General features: G+C 34.9%; 1 protein-coding gene across 1 annotated transcript; it reads left to right on the forward strand.

Moving 5' to 3' along the window:
- The first annotated feature begins 5274 nt into the window (after positions 1–5274).
- Positions 5275–19990, forward strand: LOC131150725 (uncharacterized). The gene is made up of 5 exons (XM_058101623.1): positions 5275–6389; positions 7398–7862; positions 8002–9087; positions 18055–18250; positions 18856–19990. The coding sequence occupies exons 1-5, from the start codon at positions 5307–5309 to the stop codon at positions 19833–19835; spliced, it is 3810 nt and encodes a 1269-aa protein (XP_057957606.1). The 5' UTR covers positions 5275–5306; the 3' UTR covers positions 19836–19990.
- The last annotated feature ends 153 nt before the right edge of the window (positions 19991–20143 follow it).

The following is a 20143-nucleotide window of genomic DNA, read 5'->3' on the forward strand; positions in this document are numbered from 1 at the left end:
TTAGACTTTTCACCAGCATGTAGACATAAGCCTCCATGGTGTTCCCCAACAAATCTTTGAATATTTTGTTTGCAAACCTATGGTAAGTCACTTTTGTGTTTTTTAATCCAAAAGGCATTACTCTATAGTAATAGAGCCCCTTTTCAGTGATAAATGAAGTCTTCTCTTCATCACGTGGATGCATATAAATTTGGTTGTAACCTAAGTACGCATCCATGAAGCTCAAGAGCTCATGTCCAGATTTAGAGTCCACCGGTTGGTCAATCTACGGGAGCAAAAAACTGTATTTGGGGCATTCCTTGTACAAGTCTGTAAAATCGATGTAGGTCTGCCATTTCCCATTTGAATTTTTCACTAGAACCACGCTGCTGAGCCGCTCTGGATAATTGACCTCCCTAATAAAATTAGCATTTAAAATCTCATTTACCTCTTCGTCAATTATCTTGACTCATTCTAAAGCGAAACTTCTCTTCTTTTGCTTCATGGGGCGATGGTTCGGATCCACCTGTAACCTATGCTCAGTGATTGCAAGGTCGATTCCTGACATGTCATCAGCAAACCAGGCGAAGATGTCTACATATTCATCCAATAACCTTACCAACTCCTCCTTTAGTGACTCCGACAATTGGCTCTCAATTTGAACGCACCTCTCCCGATTGCCTTTATCGAAACATTGATTATATCCTCATCTAGTGTACTAATCTACGAGTACTCTCCTCTTACCTTCAGATCTTCAATTGCTAAGGTCTCTTGTCCTTCTGTCTTTCCCTTCAGCGCCATCACATAACAGTTGTGTGCTGCTATCTGATCTCCTTTCACTACTCCGATCCTATTTGGGGTAGGAAATTTTACCTTCAAGTGATAAGTGGAGGTCACGACTCGGGCTACATAAAGGAAATTTGTCATGAATGTAACTTGCTACGGAGGTGTCCCCATTGCCAAATGGAGTGTAATCGTGGCCAAAGGATGGACTACATACCCCCCCTGAATCCCACAAAGGGTGTGGAAATTGGTTTCATACGCTCCCTTATAATCTTCATCTCCTATAGTACCAACCAAAAGATTGTATCGACTAAACTCCCGTTATCAATTAGCACTCTTCTAACCCGATATTTGGCAATGAGTAATGACACTGCCAAGGCGTGATCGTGAGGCTGCTGCACACCTTCTTCATCTTCCCTGGTGAAGGTAATGGTATTATCATGCTTCTACTTTTTATGATTCTACTCTTGTCCTTCCATCAAGAGCACCTATTTTGCATACCTTTTTCGGGAACTCCCTCTATCTCCTCCACAAACTGGTCCCCCAAAGATCACAATAATCTCCCCTACAATCTATTCTCCATTATGTTCATCCTCAGGTTTCTGGCGGTCACCTCCTTTCACAAACCTCGATAAGTATCCCCTCCTTATCAGGGCCTCAATTTCGTTCTTTAAGTGGTAGCATTCTTCCATGTCATGCCCATGATCCACGTGGAACTTGCAAAATTTGGAGGTGTTTCGTTTATATGATGGTGCATGCATAGGCTCCAGCCACGAAACATATCCTCTTTCTTTAATGTGCACCATGACATTTGCTCGGGAGACATTCAAAGGAGTGTAGGACTAGAATTTAGTTGCAAGTTCTAACTCCTTTGAACTGCTTGACAGTTTGTTATTCTCTTGCCTCTTCATTGCTTTGATTGTTTCTTCGATATCTTTCAAGCCTTTCCTTTTCAGGTCGATTCGACTTCTCCTTGTGTCCATCATCTCTTCTTGGTTAATGTACTTATGAGCTCGTGCCATCAACTCTCCCATGTTGACTAAGGGTTTCTTTCCCAGTGAGTTCAAGAAATCTCCTAACTGGAGAGCCGTTGTAAAGGCTACCATTACTACTCCATGATCCAGGTTTTGAATCTCTAGAGTTGTATTGACAAAACGGTGCATGAACTTCTTTAATGTTTCTTTTTCTCCTTGAACAAGGCTTATCAGGTGAGTCGAAGTTTTTGCTATCATCTAGGTGCTGATAAAATGTCTAGTGAATTGCTGCTCCTTATCATAAAAAGAACTGATAGAGCCAGGCTTCAAGGTCTGATACCATGTCTTGACGTTCCCTTTTAAAGTGGCTGTAAATGTTTAACACATGATTGCATTTGGTGCACCTTGTAGTTACGTCAACACTTTAAAGGTATCCAAATGATCAATAGGATCAGACAAGCCTTCGTACCCTTCCACACTCGGCATTTTAAACTTGTCAGACAGGGGATCATTCATTACCTCTCTAGTGAAAGGTGGATCTAAATATTTGAGTGAGGACTCCCCGAAGGACAACTAGTTGCAAGCTTCCTTCATCATTTTATCCAACTAATCAATTCTTTTGAATTTTTCCTCTTATTCACGTGATCGTTGTTCATTGATTCTCACACTGGTCGCATCTTCCACCTTATTCGCTGGGTCAACCTTATCATTGATCGCCAATGGGACTGCAACCTTCCTATGTGACCCAAGATCTACTTGGTCAGGGTGGGGAACATGTTCCTTATGATCCTTTTTATTTATTTATTGCAGGATCATGCTAAACATGTCCTCCATCCTTTTCTGAAATGCAAGGAACTCACCTTTTGTTATGTCGGAATTGTCACTTGGTGCGGAATGTATGAATTGGGATGATTGGTTAGTCATAGCAAACTCCGACTTCGAATTATTTGATGTAGTCATGATCAAGGATTGAAAAAGAAAACCTCTCAAGAAGTTCCCATAGACAGCACCAACTGTTGCTAAATGAAATCGAACGATCTTTGGAGATGTTCCTTGGTCACAACCACCTAAAAGAGAGGAGGTAAGGATAACTTGGAGGACTTGGGGTGTACTTCGGGGATCACTCCGATGCCTAAGTGAGAGACTTATTGAGAGACTAATTGCAACAGTAGAAAGAATGAGTATGAATGGGATATCTTAACTCTTTCTTCAAGCCCCTTTTTATAGTGGTAGAGGTTGACGATCAAGTATTTAATGAGCCCATTATTGTGCTTGTGGGAGTTACATAAATATTATGGGTATTGATGTGGGGGTTTTGAAAATGATTTCGTAATCGTCCCTCTTATCAATGTGTGTAATTTAATTTACCCGTCGGTTATGGAAGGTGGTTTAATTGTAGAATCGAAACCATTTCTTCTTTTAAAAGAGAATATTTTAGTATATATAAGGGATTTAAAAAAAAAAAATTATGAGTAATTATAGGGGCATCTTAGGAATGTTAAAAATCAGACCAAGAAGAGAAAATCTCGTAATGTTAAAATCACACCAAAAAAGGAAAATCTTTTTCTAGTAGTAAAGATAAAAAATAATATAAGTACATCAGCTTTCATTTCATATCTTTTTTTTATCTCTTCTACTTTTTTTTTTCTTATTCTTTTTTAATTTTTTTGATGATTTGAAACTTATGGACAAGTCCTTTGAATACCCACGCATTACCTACTAGAATATACTCAAGAGCTCAACAAAAACATAGTAATAGCATATGTATATTTATTTATTTTCACCAAGACATGATAATATAACTCCTCTCTCATTTCTAATCTTTGTGTTTGGAAGGATGAATATTAGATATTGAATTTGAATTTAAATAGATTTAGATAAATTTTAATATAATTTTGTATTACATCTTATTCAAATACAATACAAATTTAAATTGAAGTCTCCAAGACACTAGCCCCCATTTGACTTGAAGAATCATACCTTGAATAGAATAAAATCTCAATAATGAAATTGTATTCCTAAGTTTGGTTTATAAAATTAAAGACGGAATCATATTCCAGCCGAAATATGATTTCTGTGAATGGGGTAATCAAGATTCCAGTCCAGATAGGTTGGAATCAATTTCATTATATGAAATCAAATTCTTTTATAACAAAATTTTTTTGAAAGTAACAACAAATGCTAATAATACTAATAGTTATTGCTTTTATAATAAAAATAATAACAACTAATGATAATTGCAATACTAATAAATATATTTATTGTTTTATTTAATAAAAAATGTTAAAATAATAATTATTTTAAGGATAATAATAATTATAAAAATAATAAAAAATAATAACTTCAATAGAAATAATATTTATTATTGTAAAATAATAATAACAACATAAGCGATAATAATAAATAAAAGGGCAATAATAATAATAATAATTATGATTTTAAAAATAATAATAATATGCATTGTTTATGAAAATAATAATAAAAAATCAAACAATGACAACAAATAATAATAATAATAGTAATAATAATAATAATAATGATAAAAATAAAATTGTTGTTGGTGGCTGGAGTTCTTATGTAATCCAAAAAAATAAAAAACAATAATAACAACTAATAACAATATTTTTTACTATTAAAATAATAATTAATGATAATAATAATAATGACAAGAACAATATTAATAATAAAAAAGCCAAACTAGTAATATTTATTTTTTATTTTAAGGATAATAATTATGGTAAAAATAATAAAAATAATGATAGTTAGTAATAACTACAATGAGAATAATATTTATTATTGTAAAATAATAATAACAGCAAGAGCAATAATAATAAATAAAGGCTAAAATAATAAAAATTATTATTTTAAGGATAATAGTTATAAAAATAATAAAAAATAGATATAACAACAATAAAAATAATAATTACACTAATAACAATCACTATAATGAAAATAATAAAAAATAATAAAATAAAAACAACAACAAATAATAATAATTCTAATTGTTTGTTATAAACTAATAATTACAATAGCAATTTATTTCTATCAAAATAATAATAACAACAATATTATCAAGAATAAAAAATAATACTAAAATTAATCACTATTAATAAAAAAAATTAAATAATTATGTATTAAATTTTTTTAGTAAAAATAATTATTTTTCATTTTTATTATAGAGTTCATGGAAGAATATTAAAAGTTGAAAAGAAATTAAAATTAAATTTTTACAATTATTTTATATTACTAATCAAATGCAGGAATTATATTCCAAAAATAAATTTATTTTTACCTAAATTCCATTACTTGTTTAAAACGGGATAAGACCCAAAAAGAAGCCCCCGCAATACAGAAACTCGGCGCCAAACTACTCATTTCAAATTCTAAACGTTCACAGACAAAACCAAATTCGTTTTCATAAAATAACAGACCAATCGTGATAGGGTCCGGATTGCATCCACGTCTCTAATTTGCCCGTCATTTAAAAACATCAACTGCGCGTTATATATATGTTCTCCTTCATACAGTTTCTGAAACAACGGTCTCTCTCTTTCTCTCTCTCTCTCTCTCATGGAGAAGAGGCTTCGCTCATCTCTCGAGAGCTCAGCCGAAGAGTTCCTTGCCTCTGTTACGAAACTAGGGTTTAAGTCTGCAAAATGCTCTCTCAAAACCCTAATTTCGACTACAAATCCATCCTCGGAACTCTCTTCTTCTCTCTCCATCGCTGTGCACAACTTCGTTTCGCGTTCGGTCCAATCCTTCCGGAAGCTTCTTGATCCAAAAGCCCATGGACGCACCCTCTCCCCCCCCTCGCCACCCTCAAAGCGTCTTCGAAGATCTTCGAGGCACTCGAAGACTAGAGTCGAATCGGATGCTGAGAATCATGAATCAAAGGCCAATCAAGATAAGCAGCGTGTGCTCCAAGATCTGCAGGTTCTCGCTTACATTGCTAACCTGTGTGTTGCGCATCCCAAAAATCTGTTCTCGCCTTCGGATTTGTTACCTGCTGTTCAAGCATTGCACAATAATCTGATTTTATTCGACTCCGATTCCGTTTTGTCATCGGAGATTGCGAACTTATGTGAGGAGTGGTGGAAGAAAGAGCTGCCAGGCAGAGAAACCCTAATTTCGCAATCGCTTCCTTTTTTGCTTTCGAGGTCGCTGACATTGCGTAAGAAGGTTGACGTGCACAGAGTGTACACGCTTCGCGAGGCATTTGTATTGTTTGATTTTGAGGATGAGAGTATTGAGGATTTGAAGCTTTTGCTTATCCGTTGTCTGATCACACCGCTGTATTTGAAGACTGAGGACGGGAGGCGGTTTCTGGCATTTATGTTCGGGCTCAGCGGGCAGCTTCTGAAGGAAGCATTGGCAATGATTCGGTCACAGATTCCATTTGGGAGGAAGTCGATGTTGGAGGCATACGCAGACATAGTTTTCCGGGCATGGAAGGTAGCAGAAGGAGCCGTCCGAGATGAAATTGAGAATGGGTTTTTGCAGGATATGATTGAAGGTGCAATTCATTCAAGTTCGGATTCTCTGGCTGCCTTTATCAGGAGGGTACTGGGTGGATTCATCAACAAGAGAACGACTGATGGTGTTGAGCAACTTCTTTTTCGAGTAGCTGAACCAGTTATATTCCGGTCACTGCAGGTAATTTGTTTTTCTTTATGTTCTCGTACTTTTTGGATATATTATATTTGAGTTATTTTGCTTGAGTTAGTATTTTATTTCGCTCCAGAGTATACTACTGTCCTCTTCCTTGTTCAATACTTGATGCCTTGTTCCTTACTATTAAGGCATAATAATGCAAGATCTGTAATTAAAAGATGTAATACATCAATGACAAGTATGTGCTATTAAACATTACCATTATGCAATTAATATAAATGAAATTCATAAATGAATTGAACATTGATTCTATTGGAATAAACTAATTTAGACATAAAAGGTAAAACATTCTAGCTAATATCTAAATTCAATTTTCCAAAAAATTTAAAATTATTAAAATTTTCATTCATGTTCTTCTTGTACTACTTTTTATTTTCAATAAAAAGAAGATTAATTAAGATATATATTTCAGGTTAGGATTTTGAAGATCAAAGAAGATTTGTTCTATGGTCAAAATTTCAACTTAATTTGTTAAAAATTTGAGGTTCCAATAGATTTTGAATGATCTGTAGAACTGTAAGATGGAAATTGACCATCATTTTGATTTTAATGGTGGTAGAAAGTGGAAATTTTGACAGTTCTGTGGAAATCTAAGACCATGAGCATGAGCACCTGTATTGGAAGGACATAATGGATCATATGTATGGGAGGCCTCAGTTCATAAATTCTTCATGTCATATTTATTTTTACAATTGGCTGTACACTTGCTTGGGTTTGAGTATGTAAATGCTGCTATAGACTGGTCACTGGAATATTAAACAGAATTCATGTTATTCATTGGAGTGGAATGACACTAAAAGTTTGCCATTCTCTGTCTTGTTCGATGTCACCTTTATCGGCTCTGAAGTCTGCAGTATGCTTTAAAACAGAAGCTTCAGTAGCTTAGAAGTTCAAGATTTTGTACCTTGATGCATCAAATGTAAGGGATTCTTGATTTTGAGAAGTTCGATGAAGCTGATACCCAATATGGTTGTGTAAAATGTTTTGCAGGTTGCAAGCTCAAACGTTCGTCTAAATGCATTGCATTTGCTTTTAGACCTGTTCCCCTTTGAAGACCCTGATGCCACAAAAGAGGTCAAAGATTCATTGCTTGACAAACAGTTCTTCTTGTTGGAGAGATTGCTTATGGATGACTGTCCAGATGTAAGAGTTGTTGCAGTGGAAGGTTCTTGTCGCATCCTTCATTTATTTTGGGAAATCATTCCATCTTCATCCATTACAAAGATGCTTACTAAAATATTTGATGACATGTCACATGATATATGCAATGAGGTTAGGCTTTCCACATTGAATGGCATTATATACCTGCTAGGCAATCCCCTGTCACATGAAATCCTTAAGGTGCTTCTACCAAGATTGGGGCATTTGATATTAGATTCTATTATTTCCATACGAGTTGCTGTGGCAGATCTCCTCCTCCTTTTGAGAGACATTCGATCTTTCCAGTTCCATAAGGTACAAATTACTTTCTAAAATTTAATTTTGTGCCTGCAGTGGTTGCTTACAATCTTAAATTTTACCATGCACCAGGTTTAGTTATTTTTTAAGACTTCCTTTTTCTTGGTTGAATGATTTTCATTTATTTCTTTTATAGGTTGTGGGTTTGGATGCATTATTGCACACACTTGCAAGTGATCAACCACCTGTGGTGCAGAAGATCACAAGACTTCTTATACCATCGTACTTTCCCTCAAAAGTAGCCATAGAAGAAGCATGTGATCGGTGCATCACACTTATAAAAAGGTCTCCTATGGCTGGTGCAAAGTTCTGTGAATTTGCTTCATCAGAAGGAGCATCATTGAAATCTCTCATGGAACTTGTCAGAGTTCTCATAAATTTGGTTCTGTCACATAATAAACTGGACGCAGATCAGATTAAGGGCTTACTTGTTGCTGCTTCCTACCTTTGCGACAGCCTAGTAAGCGAGGCAATATATAAGGCAGCTCTCAATGAGTTGTTTCCAGTGGGAAAACTGAAGTGCTTGTTGGCTGCTGCAGCCCCTGCAGATGCTCAATCTTCTGTATTGAACATAGTTTTCAAAATCTCCCCAGATGATGGAGGTGGGCTTGTTGATGTGTGCATGGGTCTGGTCACAAATTGTGGCTCTTTATTTGAGGATGTTGAAAAGCAAGCGAAAATAAGATCTGCCCATAAGTTGGTGCTATCTTGTGGCTTGTTTGATAGCATGTTTGAAGCTTTAACCAGGCTTCTGCAAAAAACTTCTTTTGGTTGCCATGTCAAATTTGGCGTGGAAATACCAAAGCAGAATACTCCCCCTGCAAAATTGAAGAAAACTAGCAAGTCATCTCTCAAATTTTCAGCAAAGTGGAAACATTACAGCGGGAAAAAGTCATCAAAGGTAGCCATTTCCAATTTTGAGGAGGACTATTCCATTGCAGTAGGAATAGCGTGGCAAATTAAAGAATTGCTCATATCTGAAAATTCTCGGAAAGCTATGTTGTGCTCTCAAATTTTAGGACCTGCATTCTATGCTTTAAAGGCCATTGTTGAGGCCAGCATTGTGCAATGTATTAGTTGTGATTATATGGATATATATCCAGTGTTGGCATATATGGCTCTTGCTCTGCAGATCACTGTTCAAAGTGTCAGCATGGAGGGTGCAGACATTTTGGGTGCTAAGAAGAATGATGGGCTTGAATCTGCACGATCATCTATGGAGGCAAGTAAAATTTTCATTTTATAGTATTTTGTACTGAATCCTTAGCAGGAGTTCATTCACTTGAGGTATTTCTAATCATGCATTATTATTATTTTTCATTTCATACATAGTATGGATATATATTGTGAATTATGTTCTTCTTGCTGATTTAACAATTGTTTTCATTTGGAGTTCTGTGCTGCTTTTCTTGTCAATGTTAATTATATGTTTTACTTTTAGCTTTGTTTTCAATTTCTATGTATATTTGTGGGTTGTTTGATATCACTATAAAAAATTATAAAAACAAAAACTAAAATTGAAGACTGGAAACAGAAACAAAAAAACTAGAAACCGGCAACTTCTTTGATTAAAATTTCTAAAGCTAAAACAAAAAACTTGATTAAGCAAATGCTCATTTTGGTCGTTAAATCAAATAATTTAAAAAATATGATTAAAAAAATAAGAAGTACAAAATAATATAAATTAAAAATACAAAAATAAAAAAAATATTATAATATTTTACTTAATTATTATATTTCAAATTTCACTTTTGAAGAACAATCTTATTGTATATAACAATTGAAAAGTAAAAATATTTTGTAAATGACTTTTGTTATTTTTTATTTTTTGTATAATTTTTACTTTCAACTAACTAATTAAGAATGAGATCTATAACTAGTGCTGCATGGGCATAGATGTTAAGTGTTTGGCCCATGACAGTAGGTGTTTAGGTAAGACACAATGCACCATAACGTTACCACCATATTTTGTTTTTTAATTATTTTTTGGTAAGAACAAGGCATTATAGTAAGGCCTCGTTAAGTTCGCCGGAATGAAACAATTGAAATGGAAATGAAGGAATGAGTGTGAATATTAAGGAATGAAGAGTAGGTTACAATAACTACCTTTGGCATTTAAAGGAATCAAAATAGTACTTGGAGACTAGAAATGTAAAAGACACTCCAATAGGCATTTTTTATCTTTTTCTTTTGTGTAAAATTGCAAATCCTTTTCACTGATTTGAGGAATTTTCGTGGTAATTTTTTTGTCTTTTTCTTTTTGAATTTTTTATTTGAATATTTTCAAGAAAAAAATTTTAAGCTTGGAAATTTCCTCCGTAGGCATAATTTTTATTTTTAGTGCACGTTGGCTTGCTGTGATGTGGAGAGTGAGGCCATAAGAGACACCTCAAAGCTGTGAGCGTGTTTGCCAAGCCTCCCTTTGTTCCGGCCTGAGAGTTCATAGGAGTTTGGTGCAAGCTGCAACGATCAATAAGTAGAGAACTAGAAAGATTGGTGCAGTGATGAAACTTAGAATTTTGGACACGGGGGTAAATGGGGAAGGCCATTCATATATCAGAAAATATTTAAATAAAAAGGGAGACCTGTTGCCAAGTCTGTTCTTCCTGCTGAGAAAGGTGGTGTTTGTGCAAACTGTTTCGGGGAGTTGTGCTGTGCATGTGTTCAAGCTGCATAACTCCCATTTCCGTTTATATCACCTACTTAATGGTAATGGAAATTTGGTAATAGCTAGTTTTTTATTCCTGGTCATTCCTTATGCATACTCTGTTGTGACCAAAAACGAGTATGGGATTATACAGCGGAAATATAAAACGCAGCAAGCAAATGAAGCACAACACGCAGTATATCTAAAAATAATAAGAAACAACACAACGATTTACGTGGTTCGACAAAACCTACATCCACGGGAGCAATCCGACAAAAGATTTCATTATGAAAATGAATGTATACAATACAATGGTTACAATGATTTCTCTACTCACACAATATGCCCCGAAAGACATATTTATCAACCCTTTGGAGGCTTCCCTCCAAATACCCAACCTTTCCAATGTTCCAATTCAAAATTTAAAATTTTTCTTGCAACCCCAAGAGCACGTTGACTAGAGGGGTCCACTCGTCGACTAGAGAGGTCCACTCGTCGACAAGTGAGCCCTTCTCGTCGACGAGTCCTTTTTCTACTCTTGGCATCTGTAGATGTCTGAACTTTTCTGGCGCTTGATATCTACTCATCGACGAATGAGGCACACTCATCGACGAGTCTCTCGTTGCACAGCACAAAGAGTCATATGTTTTTCTTCCTTTTGTTTATGAACTCCATTAAGTATAAGAGTCACACAAATACAACAATCTCTACCTTGGCGATTATACGCCTCTTAGGAGAACCTGAAAACATATTTGATTGCTCCACCTTGACCTTAGAACGTTCGGTTGGGTTTGTTTCCCTTCTAGCACTTGGAGATATGGAGTAAGTTCAAGCAATGCTTGAACTCAATAGTGACCGGTTTTGTCAAAATATTCGCTGCATTTTCAGATGTATAAACCTTTTCCAATATAAGTTAACCTGAAGTAATCAACTCCCGAACCTTGTGGAACCTCACATCAATATGCTTAGTTCTAGCATGGTACATTTGATTCTTCGCTAAGTAAATAGCACTTTGATTGTCACAATGCAGCACAACCCCATCTTGCTGTAAGCCTTCTTTAACCAAATCGATAAGTCATAAGACTTCCTTTGTAGCTTCGGCAACTTGCCATAAATTCCGCTTCAGTTATGGACAATGCTACCAGAGATTGTACCATGGATCTCCAACATATAGGTCCTCCTAAAAGGGTAAAGACATAACCTATTGTAGACTTTTTGTCATCCATATCCCCTGCATAATCGGCATCTACAAACCCCACAACTAAAGGACTGCTTTGTTGCTTGCTGAACATGATGCCATAACCCGATGTACCCCGTAAGTACCTGAATATCCATTTGATGACTTCCCAATGTTGTCTTCTCGGATTACAGAGAAACTTACTCACCACACTTAAGCATGTACTAAGTCTAGTCTTGTACACATCATGATATACGTTAAACTCTCCACGGCGTTAGCATAGGGGACCTTTGACATGTCCCGGATATCATCATCCGTAGTTGAGCAATTTGCAGTAGACAATTTAAAATGACTCGCTAGAGGTGTACATACCGATTTTGCATCAGCCATGTTAAACTTAACCAACGCCGTCTCCACATAATCGCCCTGAGATAATCATAACCTCCCTGCAGTTTTGTCACGGCGAATCTCCATCCCAATTATCTTCTTTGTTGAACTAAGATCTTTCATGTCAAATTCTTTATGCAACAATTCCTCTGATTGATTTACCTCAGTTAAATCTTTAGCAGCTATCAACATGTCATTGACATACAATAACAAGAAAATAAGAGAACCATCATCAAGTTTGTTCACATACATGCAACAGTTATACTCACATTTTTTGTAGCCAATCTTGATCATATAGGAATCAAATTTTTGTACCATTGCCTTGGAGACTGTTTCAACCCATAAAGAGATTTCTTCCACTTGCAAACTAAATTTTCTTTTCCTAGTTCACTGAATCCCCTCTGGTTGTACTATATAAATCTATTCCTCCAAGTCATCGTGAAGAAATGCTGTCTTCACATCCATTTGTTCCAAATGTAGATCATAGTGAGCTATCAACCCCAACACTATCTTGATAGAAGTGTGTCGGACCACAGGTGAAAATATTTCATCATAGTCTATTCCCTTTTTTTGTGAGCACCCTTTTGTCACTAATCTTGCCTTGAATTTTTCTCCTTCATTTTTTGAAATTGCTTCCTTCTTCCTATACACCCATTTGTAGCCTATAGCCCTCTTCCCATCTGGAAGCTCCACCAATTCCCAAGTTTGGTTCTTATGCAGCAATTCTATTTTCTCAATCATTGCACCCATGCACCTACTTTTCTCCTGGCCGTGCACTGCCTCTTGAAATGTAGTTGGATCTTTGTAACTAGTAAGGAAAGCATAAGACACTAACTCATACCTTGGCGGAGGTTTGATAGTGCGTTTGGATTTCTGTATAGGAAGATTATTGACTTGCTGGTTTTTCGAGCTATGCCTCTCTGCAACCAAAGGACCATGATCATTGCGTTGCCCTGAGCTTTTAACTCCACCTGCACAACATCTTTGTCTCTACCCTAGTTTTCTGGCTCCTGTTTCTATTCATCACAATCTTGAGTACGCTTCATTATAGCCTTTTCGTCAAAGACTACATCTCTACTAATCACCACATTTTTTTCCATTAGATCTCACAGCTTGAACTCCTTCACACCCTTTTGATATCCTAAAAATATGCAACGTTTGGACTTGGCGTTAAACTTCGATCTCTCCTCACTAAACGCGTGAACATAGGCTGGACAACCGAATACCTTCAATTCGGAGTAGTCTACTGCATTTCCCGTCCATACATCTTTTGCCACTTTCCCCTCTAGTGATGCCCTTGGTGATCTATTTATCAAGAAACAAGCCATACTAACTGTCTTGACCTAGAAGTTCTTCGGTAGCCCCGCATTAAGCCTGAGATACCAAGCTCTTTCAGCTAGAGTTCGGTTCATCCTTTTAGCGACACCATTTTGCTGAGGTGTACGGCGTATAGTAAAGTGTCCCTTAATGCCCTGTTTGTCACAAAACTCCATGAACCTAGAATCAATATACTTGGTCCCATTGTTTGACCTTAGACATTTGATTCTCCTTTCCGTCTAGTTTATCAGACTTGTACCGCATGACGTATACCCAAACTTTCCGTGAGTAGTCGTCAACAAAACTCACATAGTAAACATGTCCACCTCTTAATGCTACTCTAACTGGGCCCCAAACATCGGAAGATACATAATTAAGAATGCCTTCTATCTTGTGTATAGCTGATTTGAACTTTGCCTTGTTTTGTTTTCCAAGAACACAAATCTTGTAAAAATCCAGCTTATATGTTTTCATATCTTTCAAGAGTCTTCTCCTGTGAAGTTCCTTCATACCATGTTCCCCCATATGCCCAAGACGCATATGCCACAAGATGGTTTCATCAGATTCAGCATCTACGGCTGCAGCTCCACCTACAACAGTAGTTCCCTGTAGTGTGTAGATATTCCTATCTAGCTTTTGCCCTTTCATCACTGTTAGATTACCTTTCCATTCTTTCATAATCCCACCTCCGGACTTGTAATTGAAACCATTACAATCAAAGGTGCCAAGTGAAATAAGACTCCTCCTTAACTCCGGTATGCATCTTACATTACTCAAGGTTCTCACAGCACCATCAAACATTTTAATTTTAACATTTTCAATGCCAATGATCTTACAAGAAACATCATTGCCCATAAGAACTAAACCTGAATTTACCAACCTGTAAGTGCTGAACCACTTTTTGTTTGGAGTCATATGGTAAGAACATGCCGAGTCAAGTATCCTTGAGTCCGTAAGGTAATCTGACCCCGACGAAACTGAAGGTACATCACCATCACTGCAAACTGAATTTTCTTCTTGAACCACATTCGCTGATTTTGAAGTCCTTTCATGCTTTTCAGCATTACCTTTCTTCCAATTCGGACATTCCGGTTTAACATGCCCCTTTTTATCGCACTTGTTACACTAGATATCCTTTTTCTTCTTGGACTGAGTACGGGATTTTTTGACTCGATCCACTTTTGAACTTTCCTTTCCCCCGCTCATTGTTACTTTTCACCATAAGTCCTTCTCCATGTGAGTTTTCATCACAAATTTTCAGCCTTTGATGAAAATTCAACAAAGCACTTGTCACCTATTTTAAATTAAGAGTCTCTTTTCCTCATGTAGGTGTGGTAACTAAATTTTCATAAGTATGAGTCGCTGGCAAGGAGCAAACTTAACATCAACACGCATTAAATCACTAATAATTTGATTAAATGCATTGATGTGTTGATTTAAGTTCGAACCATTAACCATCTTGAGCCAATAAAGACGCTGCTTAAGAAATAACTTATTAGAAAGTGTTTGGACATGTACCGACTTTCTAACTTTTGCCACACAGCCGCTAGAGAATCCTCCTCCATCATATGATGGAGTACTTCGTCAGCCAAACACAAACGTATTGTGGAAACGGCTTTTGCCTCCAATTCTCTCTAAGTTACTTCATCCACACCGACCTGTTGAATGCCATACAAAGCCTTCACCATCCCTTGCTGCACAAGTACATCCTTTACTCTCCTCTGCCACAAACCGAAGTTTCCGGTTCCATTGAATTTGACAGCGTCAAATCTTGATGAGTGAGGCCTTCTCGTTGAGGAGTCCTTTTTTTGCTCTCGGTATCTACTCGTTGACGAATGAGGCACACTTGTCGACGAGTCCCCTGCTGCACAGCCCAAAGACTTCATTCATATGTTTTTCTTCCTTTTATTTATGAACTCCATTAAGTATAAGAGCCACACAAATACAACATATTCCCATTCCAAGTGACCAAATATCTAAGTCTATGGGAATGAAGACCTCATTCTCATTCCAAGTCTCTCATACCCATTAACCAAACAAGGCCTAAGAGAATTAGTGTTGGGGATAGGAGTAGGATGGGGTCTTAAGTTTTGAGCCTTGAAAGGAGAAAAAAGTAAGTTGAGTTTCTGCCACCACCGTCTGAAATACAGTGTTGTGCTATTGAAGTGGCTGTTAATTTACTTATGTATGTGTGAAACATAATGTGTATATAACATACATGTAAATATATATTAAGAATTTAAGATATTATAGCATTTAATATAACAAAACATATAATATAGTATAGAAAATAAAAGCATTATATACATATTCTGGGTGTGCTCTCAGTCCTATGGGTTTTTTATGCTCTGTCTTGCTCCTGCTCTGCCTCCTACTTTCGCTTAGGGAATCAGTTAGCTAGGCTCGCTACATTGCATTGTGTAGCATTCTATTGTCCATCTTGCTTTAGATTGAATTTCTTTTAATATTAACCTACTGTTTGATTTGTTCAATGAAATTGAAGTAGGAAAGGAATCAAAGGGAGGAGTAATAGAATTAAGGTAGGGATGAAATTACTTCTGGATTCTGGAATGTAATTACTGTATTTGTTTAGTAACATGAAATGATTGTATGAATCCAGACATTTGGAATTCTTTAATGACTTCTGTAATGGAATGAAAAATAAGTCATTCTTTTATTAAAAATCCTTAATACATAATTATTTAAAATTTTATGATTATTTTTAATTTATAATAGTGATTTTTGTTAGTTTTAATATTATTTTTTATTGTTGTTATTATTTTTTTATTTTGACACTAATTATTATCCTTAAAATTCCTTTTTATTATTATTGTTCCTTTTATTATTATTATTATTATTATTATTATAGTAATAAGTATTATTGTCATTGTAATTATTATTAGTTGTTATTATTATTTTTATTATATTTTTAATAATTTTTGCCCTTAAAATAGTAATGATTATTATTATTTTTGCACTTTTTATTATTTTTCCTTGTTATTACTATTTTATAGTAATAAATATTATTTGGTTTTTTTTTATTATTGTTACTGTAATTATTATTAATTGTTATTGTTTTTATAATAATAATAACAATTAGTATTATTATTGTTGTTGTTTTTGTTTGATTATTTTTATTATTTTATTATAGTATTATTAATAGTGTAATTATTATTTTTATCGTTATTATTACTATTTTTTATTTTTATAATAATTATTACCTTTAAAATAATAATTATTTTTTCCTTTATTATTATTATTATTATTGTTCTTATTGTTATTTTTCAATAATAATTATTGTTTTTATCATAGTTATTATTAGTTGTTATTATTTTATTATTTTTATAATAATTATTATCCTTAAAATTATAGTAATAATTATTTTTGGCCTTTTTATTATTTATAATGTTTTTGTTATTATTATTTTGATTATTATTTTAATAGTAATAAATATTACTTAGTTGTTATTGTAATTATTATTAGTTATTGTTTTTATAACAATAATAACAATTAGTATTATTATTATTTATTGTTGTTTTTGCTTGATTATTATCATTTTCTTATTTTTCATAATAGTGATTATTATTTGTGTAATTTTTATTGTTAATTATTATTACTATTTTTTTTTTTATGATAATTATATTTCTTCAAATAATAATTATTTTTTTTCTATTTTTTTTATTATTACTCTTGCTGTTCTTATTATTTTACAATAATAAATATTATTTTTATTGTAGTTATTATTAGTTGTTTTTATTTTTTATTATTTTATACTAATTATTATCCTTAGAATAATTGTTATTATTATTTTGGTCTTTTTTGTTGTTAATATTGTTGTTATTAGTATTTCATAATAATAAATATCATTTATTTTTATTTCAATTATCATTAGTTATTGGTTATATTATAATAATAATTAGTATTATTAGCATTTGTTGTTATTTTTAGAATTTTTTTATTATAAAATGAGTATGATTCTATGGAGTGAAGATCGATTCCAGCCTAGTTGGACTGGAATCGTAATTCCTCCACTCGTTGGAATTATATTTTTGTCGGAATATAATTCAATTTTTAATTCCGCAAACCAAACATAGGAATACATTCCATTCTTGATATTTGATTCCATTCCAGATCTGATTCCACAAATCAAATGGGGATAATAATGATTGGCATTACAGTGTTGTTTCCTTTTCTATCACCACTTACATTAATCCATTAAGGTTGTGTTGGGACTTCGGAGCATGGATTCATGCTTGGATGAAAAAATGAATACAATTTTATATTGAATTTTGTTCAAATCTATACAAAGGTCCGACCTCCAAGCTCTCAAAGATAGGTTAAATCTTATGCCTTAACTTGGTTGAAATCCAAATTTCAATTTAGCAAGTGATATTTTCTATAATGTTTTCTTTATTATGAGTTGGGTGAATAACAACTTGTAAGGGGCGTGTCTTTGAAAGTGCATTTTTTCATTGAGCAATGCCATACTGCCAAATCAGGTAGCCAAATTTTTGTGGCTCCAGGATTTTGATCGTACACTCAAATGTGTTTAGGCGTTTAGCTATCTAGTTTGGCAATAAAACATTTTTTTCTTATTCTTTTATAACTTTTCTTTAGCTTTATTTATACCCTAACTTTGCTATCTTTTAATTAAATTCCAGGGTACAGTATTGGACCAGACACTGGATCATCTACTCGACTGTACAGACAAACTAGTTCAAGCAAGTGACTCTGTTAACTTCGGCAACTTGCACTCAAAACTTAAGCAAGATAGCAACAAAGTAGCTCATCATTCAAAACAAAAGCACAAAGAATCTCAAACAGATGACTGTAGCCCAATTGATGGACCTGATGGGGGTAAGTAATAGTGAATATAGAGGAAGTGTGCAAAGATCACACACAGATGCATTTGTGCTCCCCCACACTAACACAGATGCCAATTCATCATCTCATCTAACATGGTGAAACTACTTTTGACCTGTAAATGATAAATGTAAATGTTTGAGCTGGGAAAAAAAAATCTGTTACATCTTTCGTTGTGGTTAGTGCTTGATTTATGCTGATGGACCAAGAAGAAATAATTTGGCTGTTACTTGTTAGTAACTTGAGAATTGTCATTTTAGTTTGCCCTGCACCTTCACATGCACATTAGCATGTGTAGAGTCAATTTGCTCCAATACTTATATTAATGAAATAGGCAGATTGACCTGGTCAACCCAAACTCCCATTTAAATGCTATGGTGATTGTTACCTGTTCATCCCTACAGTTCAACTTTCCAAAGTCCTAAACCGCCAATTATAAAAATGGCAAGTGCTACAGAAGTTATTTCTGATTTTTAACGGCCTGCATGTGCTTCTGTTGCATTAGATGCGGTTCCACCCTTGTATTTGTTCATTTTGATAATGTTTTACGAGCCTTGGTGCTTGAATTTTATGCTATTCTCTTCTTGAATGAAATGTAGGTCCCATTTCTACTACACAAAAAGGAATAATAAATGCACTGAAGATGCTCACTGCAGTGCTCAAGTTCATTGTTGATGCTGCTTCTGTGGGTCTTATTTTGCACAAGCAAGAAAAGTGCTTTATGTTCACGTCAGCATATATGCAATATATTGCATCAGCATTTGGGCAACATTTCCTTGGTGAGCTGCAGAACAAGGAGGATATGGAAGAAACATTTCTGTGTCTGAAGAGCTCCTTCACTTATGCAGCCAAGTTTCTCAATCTAGTCCTCACAAGTGCCTGCGAAGCTTTGCCACCTGCATTACACGCTTACAATCTTGCCAACAATCTCCTTGACCTAATTACATTTATTGAATTGTACTTGGGCTCTGGGTACGTAGCACGCATTGTTGCTGCAGCGAAGCCATGGCTTCCCGATATAGTGTTGGCATTAGGAGCTGCACATATACTGAAACAGGTTCCAGAAGAAAGTGCATGCTTCACAGCAACTGATTGCAGTGAGCTCCATTTACCATTGTGGCCCTCAGTTTTGGCAAATATAGAGATCTGTGAACTAATTGGAGCAAGCCAGGATGAGCATGAGAGAGCTTTTAAGTCAAAGGGGTTTTCCACATTCAAGAAATTCATAGGGAGGATATTGCAACTATTGAGAGGAAATATGAATGTATTAGATGCAGTTGGCATGATTTTATTGAATCTTTTAGCAGTTGGGCTGGAGAAAAAGGAATTTGGGTTGGTGTTGGGACTTGCTCATTTTGTCTGTGTGAAGTTAGTCAGGAATGAGCTTGGAGAGTGGGGAGAACTTAATATGATGCTAGCTTTTCTGCAAAGCATCTACCCTAAAATAGAAAGAGAAACTGAGGACCTCAGCAAGGATGATGATGAAAGGCAGAAGTTATTGAGTTCTAAGGCATTGCTTGAACCTGTTTGGATGTCTTATATCTATAAAACAGGGATGAATCCTGTAATGGAAGAATAGATGAGGCCTTTGTTACCTTACTACAAGATAGCAAAGGTTAATTTAGACAAATGATAGTGTAGTATGGTACATAAATTAGAGTTTAGTATGCTTCTGTAATGGTTATTCCATGTAAGAGCACAATGGAATAAAGAACAAAATGTTCACATGTCAAACACAATAAGTTGAATCAAAGATAAGGAAACAGCCTTGCAGGCATCCCGACTACATGAATTTAATTTAAAAGATTGATATTTGGTTGCTGGTAGGGGAAATCTTTGGCCATAGATTGTTGGTCTCCAAAATAACAGCATGAATTTTCATTTACA

This window comes from Malania oleifera, chromosome 1, assembly GCF_029873635.1.
Source record: "Malania oleifera isolate guangnan ecotype guangnan chromosome 1, ASM2987363v1, whole genome shotgun sequence".
NCBI lineage: Eukaryota > Viridiplantae > Streptophyta > Magnoliopsida > Santalales > Ximeniaceae > Malania > Malania oleifera.

Bases quoted from the DNA above. Each gene is read 5' to 3' on its own strand.
- LOC131150725 (XM_058101623.1), top strand. From the start codon at position 5,307: ATGGAGAAGAGGCTTCGCTCATCTCTCGAGAGCTCAGCCGAAGAGTTC. The intron at 9,088-18,054 runs GCAAGTAAAATT...ATTAAATTCCAG, and splicing joins CTGCACGATCATCTATGGAG to GGTACAGTATTGGACCAGAC. The intron at 18,251-18,855 runs GTAAGTAATAGT...AATGAAATGTAG, and splicing joins AATTGATGGACCTGATGGGG to GTCCCATTTCTACTACACAA.